General features: G+C 44.8%; 1 protein-coding gene across 1 annotated transcript in view; it reads left to right on the forward strand.

Moving 5' to 3' along the window:
- IL16 (interleukin 16) overlaps positions 1–5,637 on the forward strand; it is a 140,233-nt gene extending 134,596 nt beyond the window's left edge. Inside the window, exons 16-18 of the mRNA XM_007945092.1 lie at positions 2,403–2,661; positions 2,929–3,054; positions 5,444–5,637. Coding sequence (XP_007943283.1) covers positions 2,403–2,661; positions 2,929–3,054; positions 5,444–5,637 — 579 coding nt within the window. The remainder of the gene's footprint in view (positions 1–2,402; positions 2,662–2,928; positions 3,055–5,443) is intronic.
- The last annotated feature ends 4,440 nt before the right edge of the window (positions 5,638–10,077 follow it).

A 10,077-nucleotide genomic window follows, 5' to 3' on the forward strand; every position in this document is an offset into this window, starting at 1 on the left:
CCAAGATTATCTTCTGTGTCTGTGTTAATTGGTTTCCCTTTTCTTTGTTGAAGAGGGTCTGTGCAATCCTTCTGCCTAGTCCGCCATCTTGCCAGAACTCCCACTGCTTACCTGTTTGTTGTTGTTGTTGTTGTTGTTATGTGCTGTGGAGTCAGACCTGACTCGTAGTGACCCCTCCTTGGGTTTCCAAGGCAGTATCACTACAGAAGTAGATTGCCCAGCCTTCCTTCCGAGGAGTGGCTGGTGGGTTTGAACCTCCAGCCTTCCGGTTAGCAGTCAAGTGGCTTAGGCACTACGGCTACCTGTTTTTACCTACTAAAAAACCAAAATCAAACTCACTGCCATTGAGTCAGTTGGGACTCATAGTGATCCCCATTGGGTTTCCAAGGCTATAAATCTTTATGGAAGTAGATCGCCTCATCTTCCTTCTCTGGAGTGGCTGGTGGGTTATGAACTGCTGACCTTCTGGTTTAGCAGCCAAATGGCTTCCTTATCCACTACCTATTTGGAGAACAAAAACACTGAGTTGAACAATTGTGAAGCTGACCTGGTGATTGGCTGAGATCGGTGGGGCCCCACTGGTGAGAACAAGCAACAGTTATTGCATTCACATGATGCACACCCAGAGGCATAGATGTTGTGGCTCCCTGTTTGCTTAGCACCTGCTAGAGGCTGGGATAGGTATGGGGAGGGGAGCAGATCTAGATCTTTCCCTATGGACCTGCTTTATCTGGCCTATGCCATCTAATCAGCCTTGGCTACTGCTCTTTCTGCCCTCTGCTTCAGGTCACTTATAACTGACCCAAGTGGTTTATAGACATCTCATCTTCACGTGGGCTGTGCTGGGTTCATGTTAATTTCCTTACCCAGCTGAAAACAAGCCCTCCAGTTCACAGCATCACCAAGCATGAAACACACCACAATCCCCTGCAATAGTGCCTTGGAACATTCCTACTGGTCACTTCAAGAGTCGACACTGTGTAAGCAGTACTTCCTTGATCTCTTTCCAAATTCTCTACCATGTACATAAAAACCCCAAACCCACTGCCATTAAGTCAACTCCAACTTATAGTGACCCTATAGGGCAGAGTAGAACTGCTCCAAAGCGTTTCCAATGCTGTAAATCTGTACAGAAGCAGACTACCTCTCTTTCTTCCATGGAGCAGCTGGTGGGTTAGAATGGTGGATTTTTTGGTTAGTAGCCAAATCCCTTACTACAGTGCCACCAGAGCTCCTTCTACCATGAATAAGCATACAAAACCAATTAAGGCCCTCTTTCTGTCACTAACCACATAACGGAGTATTATAAAGAGGTTCCGGATGTTGCAGTTCACTTTCTATTTGAAGAGAAGGAAGGAGAACATGTGTGTGGGAATAGCACTTTGGATCTTCTCCTCTGCCCTTGGGTAGGGATTTCTCTCCACTGCATTTGGCTGTCCACTCCTGAGGCAATGTAGTCCCTCAAAAACCAGGAAGGCACAATACATGTTGGCTGAGCATATGCACAAGAACTTCCTCTTTCTCCTTCTGTGTTTGAGCACAGTAGCTCCTTTCAGATTCATTAAAAAGGAATTAATGTTGAGCACCACCCATGACCAAGTACCACAGGCACTCACTGTTGTGTTGTCTAAATTAATCTTTCCAATACCCAGCAGTAGGGAATTGGTGGTGTTTTCCCTCATTTTACAGATGAGGAACAGACTTGAGATTCAGAGCAGAAGTTCTGCTTTCTACTTGGGTCTTGTAGCCTGAGAACGGAGACCACATCTGGCAACATGATAAGACATTCTCCAACACCAAAACAATTTAGAGAAACAAGTTAGAGCTTTATTCACATTTTAGGGATTGCCCACACAGACAACCATCCTCTTAATTGTGCACATAAGAATCTGTTTTCATTAGCTAGTGCTGCTGTAATACAGATACTGCGGTGGGTGTCATTAAAGAACAGGTATTTATTATCTCATTGTCCAGAGGTTAAAAGTTGAAATCAGAGTCTCAGCCTTGCTGGTTCCTTCCTTGGTGGTGGCCCCAAGTGTTCCTTGGTTCCTTGGATTATACACAATCTTCACATGGCATCTGTGTATACCTAATCTGCTTTTTTTGTAACTCAGAAGTGACTAGGTTTAGGAATGCCTTATATCATCACATTAACATAACAAAGGAAAGCCCCTATTTCCAAACAAGGTCAAATCCACAGGTATAAGCACTAGGAACTTAACCAGTTTGGAGGGAGAACACAATTCAGTCCATAGCATTGCCTCATTCAGGAAGCTGAAGGAAAGACATGCAATTATTTTGTCCTACACATCTTACAGAAAGGGGACTGTTTTCTTTGGCTTAAAAATCCTCCCAACTTGACTAACTGGAGATTTCTGGGCCCTGAACTTTGGTTTGCTCAGGTTCACCGAGTGTTCCCAAATGGGTTGGCCTCCCAGGAAGGGACTATTCAGAAGGGCAACGAGGTCCTGTCCATCAACGGGAAGTCTCTCAAAGGGGCCACACACACCGATGCCTTGGCCATCTTCCGCCAAGCTCGAGACCCACGGCAAGCCGTGATTGTCACAAGAAAGCCAGATTTGGAGATTGCGCCTGACCCAAACTCCTCTACTGACTCTGCAGCCTCAACCTCTGTAGCCAGTAATGCTTCTGTAGAATCCAGTAAGTTCTCCCAGCTCACCAAGAGCCGTGGGTCACATTGCTTTTGGCTACTTGGGACTAGTCCTGGGAGGGTTGCTAAGTAATTTGTGGCCCTAAGAATGTGTGGGTACTGTGTTACCTGAGATGTGTGTGTGTATGTGTGCTACATGTGTATATGTGTACACACCCAAGTACAGCAGGCCACACAGCTAGGGCTCATGTGATGACCAGATGCTATGGTCTAGGAGTGGAGAGGATCCCTGACTGAAGCTCCTGTGTCTTTCTCAGCAGCAGAGGCCACGGTCTGCACGGTGACACTGGAGAAGACCTCTGCAGGGCTGGGCTTCAGTCTGGAAGGAGGAAAGGGCTCACTTCATGGAGACAAGCCTCTTACCATTAACAGGATTTTCAAAGGTGTGTGTATGTCTGGCTGTGCATTCTCTCCAATGGTGGGCAGCTTCTGAGCACTTTCTAGGCCACAATGATTTCCCATAACCCTATATCCTCTGGAGAGGCATGCAGGCCTTCTTAGAGCTCAATTTTGCTTTTTCTCCTTGGCTCATACATCCCCTTAATCCCTCTATTTTGCTGAATTCTTTTAAGCAGCTGAGCTCTGGACTTGATAGAGCTTAGCAGGGCTGTGACTGGGGTGAGACAAGTCAGGTGAGGCAAGTGAGGCATGGCCTGGAGTATAAAATGTAAGGGGGTGCTCAGTTACTCAGTAATCAAGATAAGTAATATCTCAATGAAATATTTTTTCAAAATCAAAATTAATGTCAAAACTCCGTGGTGAACAACATATCAAAGTCTTAAATAAAGACAAGGTTTGACCCTGCACTTGCACTACTTAGTCTCACTCACCTCACCCTAATCCTGGACTTGATGGATCCTGCCTTTATTTAAAATTTTGATATTTTGTTAGTCATGGATTGGGGTACAAGACAACCTGGAGTGGGGATATTGGATATACCTGTGAAAACTATAAGTGAACTGCGGCTGACATATAAAAACCTTTGCTGAGCCTCAAGATGGAAGCTCCCAAGCCACAGACCAAGGAGTTGTGGAGAGAGGAGCACTGGACAGGGAGTCAAGTGGTCTGGGTTCCAGTCCCACCTCTGTCTCTGAGTTCCCTAATGGCCCTTCCCTTCTAGGCCTAAGGCTCCTCATCTATAAAAGAGGCATTGTACATCTCTGAGGGCTCTTGATACTGAAGCCCAAAGGGCATCCCAGTTCTGCTTCCTGTCCCCTTAAGTCTTCATGACTGGTAAGTTTTATTAGAGGAAGCTCTGCTGTAGATGCTGAAACCTTGAGGGTGGACTCAATGAAGCTCATTTGGCAGTTCCCCTAGTGTCTCAGTGTCCTAGGGCTGTCATACTACAAACTGGGTGGCTTAACACAACAGAAATTTATTTTCTCAGTTTTGGAGGCCAGAAGTCTGAATTCAGAGTGGCAGCAGGGCCATGCTCTCTCAGAAGGCTCTACAGGAGGATCCTATCTTGCCTCTTCCAACTTCTGGAAATCCTTGGCATTCCTTGGTTTGTGGCAGCACAACTCTAATCTTTGCCTCTGTCTCCATATGGGTGTGTTTCCTCTGTCTCCCTGTGTCCATGTGTCTTCTTTTTTATAAGGACACCAGTCATATTGGATTGAGGCCCACCCTAATGACTTTATGTTAACTAATTATATCTGCAAAGACTAAGTAAGGTCATGTTCACAGGTACAAGGGTTAGTACCTTAATATATATTTCTTGGGGACACAATCAACCCATAACACTTAGAATCCATGTTACCCCAATTCTGGGAAAGACATTTTTAACTTTGGAAGGTCAACTTGGAATGAGCATAGGGTTCAGAGTTGGGAGACCTAGATTCTTGTGTTAGTTCTGTCATTTATGGCAGACCTTGGGTAGGTCACTTGACCACGCTGGTCCATTTGCTTAAGTGGGGATGAGCCTATCAGCTGCAGGATGATGTGGTGCTTAGGAAAACAGATCCTGGGGCCAGAAAGTCTGGGTTTAAACTCAGGCCCTGTCACTTAGCAGCTCTGAAGCTTTGGGTGACTGACTTGAGTCCTTGGACTATTAACTGCATATTCATAGGGTTATTATCATAAATGCAAAGCATTTAGCATAGTATTGCTCAATATATTTTAACCATATTTTTATCATTATTATTTTCTGTTCTTGTCAGTATATATGAAGATCATTGTGTCAAATAGATGGGAACATTTTTCTTTCCATATAAACAGTAAAACAGTACTGTTTTCATGGACAGCTTGAAAGAATGGGAGCCATGTAGAATTATGTTCCCTTTATGTGGGCCCAGGGGCCTTCTCCAGACCATTCAGAGCCAAACACACCATGAAGATTGTTTCATGAAGATCTCACCAGCTCCCTTCTCTTTCCATTCAATGCTGATGATCTAATTAGAAGGGGAAAGACCGCATGTGAAGGGGTGGGATGTTGGGTTGTGTCCAAAGGGACTTTGTGGATGAGTCAGTTCCTCAGAGTCCTCTCAACTGTAGATGTCTCTCCAGCTAGGCTATGGGTTGGAGTTGCCTGAAATCTCCCTGTCCTGGGGACAGCATAAGACACTCCCTTCCTAAGGGCCAGAGAGAGCTGAAGCCTGGAGTTTCAACTTCCATATCATCATTTTATGAGATGCTTTGTTTTAGAACCATCGAGGGATGGACACCCTGTTCTTGTCCCAGCTGCCTAGCTCCTCAGAGACCAAGTGTAGGAAGGAACTTTTTCTGTTGCCCTGTCCCCTGTGAAACTCATTATCTTCTTATCTCTCATCCCAGGGACAGCCTCAGAACAGAGTGACACAGTCCAGCCAGGAGATGAGATCCTACAACTGGCTGGTGCTGCCGTGCAGGGCCTCACACGTCTTGAAGCCTGGAACATCATCAAGGCAATGCCTGATGGACCCGTCACTGTTGTTATCAGGAGGAAAAGCCTACAGTCCAAGGGGACCACAGTCTCTGGAGATCCCTAGGCAGAGCACCAATGCTGACATCCAAAGCCCCTAGCACATAGTTTCCCACAATCTGATTCTCAGGGTCTGTGTCACCCCCCATCCAGCTGGGGAAAAGCACAGATGTGCTTCCTGGTAGCTGTTGCCCAGGTCTGGACCTTCTGGCACCACCCAGCAAGAGGACTGTCCCAAAAGTAAGGGCAGAGTCACACTGGGGTTGCTGACACAAACTGTATTCTGTATATAGGGAGCTTAATGATAATATTGTGGTGCCATAAATAAAATAGACCTGTTATAATTGGATATGAAATCATGTCCTACTTTGCAAAATCTTCCAAGTACTATAGCTATGTAACAGTCCACCACCAAACAGCAACGTGTGTTGTTCTCATGAGACTGCAATGTGAGCAGGGCTGCAAGGGGACAGTTTCATCTATGCTCCATTTGGCCTTAGCTGGAGAAACTCAAAGTCTGGGAGTTGGAACCATCTGAAGGGTCATTCACTCACATATCTGGCAGTTGATGTTGGCTGTTGACTGGGAACTCAGCTAAGGTTGTTGATCTGAGCACTTACATATGGCTTCTCCCTGTGGCTTGGGCTTCCTCACAATATGGTGGCTGAGTTCTGAAGGTGAGAGTCATAAGAGTGAGAGAGCTAAGTAGAAGCTGCATCCTTTTTATGAACCAACCTTGGAAGCCACAGAGCATTACTTCCATGGTACTGTATTGGTGAGAGCTGACAGAAGCCTACCCAGGTCTAAAGGGAGAAATACTGCTGGGGCTAATTTTAGGAAATACAAGATAATAGAAAATTAGGAAAACTAAATAATAGAGGAAGTAAGCAAAAAGGAATACAGGTGAAGCTCAAAGTGTGAATAGGTGTGTCAATAGTATGATCCAGCATAAGTGTAACCAAAAAAAAAAAATACCCAAACTCACTGCTGTTGAGTCAGATCCAACTCATGGCGACCCCTCCATGGGTTTCTGAGGCGGTTATCACTACAGAAATAGATCGCCCAATCTTCCTTCCAAGGAGTGGCTGGTGGGTGGGTTTGAACTACCAGCCTTCTGGCTAGCAGTCAAATGCCTTAGGCACTGTGCCATCAGAGCTCCCAGTATAAGTATGAGAGGGTAACATAAAAATTGCTACCATTTAAGAAGTGAGAATGGCCAGACTTCATCTCATATACTTTGGTCATGTTGTCAGAAAGGACCAGTCCCTGAGAAGGATATCATATTTGGTAAGGTACAGGGTCAGTGAGAAAAGGGAAGACCTTCAGAGAGATGGATTGACACTGTGGCTCCAATGATGGCCTCAAGCATAGCAAAGATTGTGAGGGTGGCACAGGGCTGGGCAGTATTTTGTTCTATTGCACATAGGGTCACTATAATTCAGAATCAACTCAACAGTACCTAACAACAACAACAACCTATCAGGTGCTATGAATTGTGATTGGCATTAAATGGACATTGTAGAGTTCACAGTAGCTTCAACAGCAGATACTGTGCCATTGTACCAATAGGGACACCGAGGTCTGGAGACAGTAAGTGACTTGTCTAGCTGGCAGGTGGTGAGGCAGAGAGACTGAGTCCCTTCTTCTGTGATTTGGTAGACCAACAGGCCAAGGGGCTCTTAAGTGCAGAGTATTGTAGTGAAACCATCTCCAGGTGGCTGACCAAAGGGATATTTGGTTTGTTCGCTTCTTAATGCCTGATTGCCAAAGTCGAGGCAAAGAAATTTGATGGTATTAACAATAACCAGCATGCCTTGACCAGGTCCCTGCCTGCTCCTGTGGAATACGAATGTAGGGTAAATTCTGGCACGGACTACAAATGCATTGTGAAAAGTAGTTATTCCCAGCCAATATCAATTTGGCCATGCTAGTGTTAGCATCTCCTGTGTTCATAAAAAATCAGTTGCATCCAGTTGATTCTCACTCATGGCAACCTCATGTGTCAGAGCAGAACTGTGGGTTTCCATAGGCTTATTTTTCAGGAGATCATCAGACATTTCTTTTGAGGGGCCTCTGAATAGCCTTGAACTTGCAACTTTTCAGTTAGCAACCAAGAGTGTTAACCATTTGCAACATAGGAAGTTAAGAATCTACTTCCTGGTGGTAGCTGTTGGAATCCCCAGCCAAGGTCCTAATCTTTATGCAAACCCCTTTAGTGAGTTCACATTGGATGTCAGCTCACTGTTTTACTCATCCTGAGAAATACAGGGTTAGTTTATGTCCTGCACCGTTGCCTTGTGTATTCCATTCTAAACTTTGCCAACCAGTTGCTGTGGATAAGAACTTCGAGACCCCAGGTGTGTCAGATTTAATAGAAACACCAAAAAATGGACACAGTCTAACAATATAACACCCATCCCTGAGGATCTCAATTCAGCCAGTCTCAACTCAACACCCACCCCCAGGACCTCACTGTGTGCCTGTCCATGACTTGGCAATGAGGATATGATGATACAGAAGGCACACTCCTTGTCCTCCAGAATGTCACCATCTGTGCACACAGTGACATTTCCTATAATGGGGAAATTATTTTGAGTCTTATTAAGCAGCCAAGTGATGAATCTAGACCAGCCCAGGGAAGACAGTGGCTTTCTATCAAGACTGGAAGGTGATGAAATGGATGAGCAGAGAGCTGGCCAGGGGCCTGGGACATGGAGAAAGACTTTAGAAGACCAGGCAAATCAAGTATGTGGGTGGGGCAGAGGTTGTCTGAGGACTAGGGTACAAATGACTTTGTCCATGGTCCTCCCAGTACCTCTTCCTATATCTCTGGTCTGTTTTAGAAGGTCCCCTCTTCCCCCAGACCAATGAGGCCACTACTACTGCCCATATTCCTGTTCTCAAGGCCAGGGGGATCTTCAAGTCAGGAGTCAGTAAGAGGGTCCTGAAATAAACTAATCCACTTCAAGAAACTGGAATTTAGATTTGAAATTTAGTTTTCCTCAGCCAACTTCTTCCAACCTCAAAGATTGCAAAAAATCACAGCTAACAGTTGCCAATCTACTCTCACTATTCATGAAAATGAATTCACCTCAGGGCCTTTCCTGGGCAGCCCTAGTTCTTGGCTTTGCAAAGCATTTTACTGATTCATACATTGGCACGTACTCTCAAGCAGCAAACTGTATCAAGATTTGTATTCCAATCCCCATATATTCTTTTTTAAATTTTATTGTGAGTTGGGTGAGTTTACAGAGCAAATTAATTTTCCAGACAACAGTTCATACATATTGTTTCATGACATTGATTGCAATCCCCACAATTTAACAGCTCTCTTCTCACTTCCTCCCTGTGACCTTCTTTAAGTCCATGTTTTTTTTTTTTTTTTTTTAAAGACAGTAAGTCAAAGCACAGACACGTTAAGTGACTGGCCTAAGGATACAATTTCTAAGTTGCAGGGTTTAAACCAGATGTATGGCTTCTACTCCAGTGCTCAAGTCAATTTAATCTGATGCCAACAAACACAGGCACAATACATCTAGAGGGCCCCATGAGATATGCCCTTGGGAGGCTGGCCTTTCATCTAGCTAGACACGGCTGGAAAAAGGGGCTCCATCTTGGTAAGACCATGACCTTCCAGGGTCTGAACCTCAGAGGGGCAGGAAAAAAAGTACTTCTCCTTGGCTGGTGCAGCCAGAATTGGCCAAATTCAGAAAACAACTCATGATTCATGGTGATCCCAGAGTAGAACTCTGCTCCATAAGGTTTTTAGTAGCTGAATTTTCAGAAGTTGAATGCCAGGTCTTTCTTCTGGCACCACCGGATAGACTCAAACCTCTCATCTTTTGGTTAGCAGTTAAGTGCATTAGCCATTTGCACCATCCAGGGACTCCCCTGGCACAGAATCAAGACTTGTTAAATACATATTGAAAGAACGGATGAATGAAAGCTAACCAAATTCAAGTCCAGTAAAGATTTGTTGATAAGTAAAGGAAGTTGGCTGGATGATCGTTTTTTAAAAAAAGTATTTATTGTGTTGGATGATCTTAATGGCATGCCAATGGGACCTGTAGTTTCATTAGAATACAGAAAGAGTTTTCTACCCTCTTGACATAGCCCTCATGTTTTGAGAGTTCTTGCTCAGGTCCTGTATGTTGCCACATTCAAGAGATAGTCACCTGAGAACTCAAGTGTTGGGAAGTAACTCAATGACATAAGGAAAATGCTTTGCATCCAGAGAAGCAAAGACTGAGAACTCTGGAAATTTTCTGCACAGGTAATGATAACTTGAGTAATTCAACCTAAAGGGACTCTGGTTAGATATGAGGGATCTTCTTTACAAGAAAGGTGGTGGGATTCCAGATGAGGTTACTAGGGGACACTAGAGAATCGCTCACTGAATGGCATGGCCCTGATTGCAGAGAAGGAAATGGAGTCACATGGCTGCTGAGACAGACCTCTTCCTGGTGGCTAGGATGTATTTCCTCGTTCTGATGATGTATGGGGTGGG

The sequence above is a fragment of the Orycteropus afer genome, unplaced genomic scaffold (assembly GCF_000298275.1).
Source record: "Orycteropus afer afer isolate SDZICR_OR568_19922 unplaced genomic scaffold, OryAfe1.0 scaffold00132, whole genome shotgun sequence".
NCBI classification, from domain to species: Eukaryota; Metazoa; Chordata; class Mammalia; order Tubulidentata; family Orycteropodidae; genus Orycteropus; species Orycteropus afer.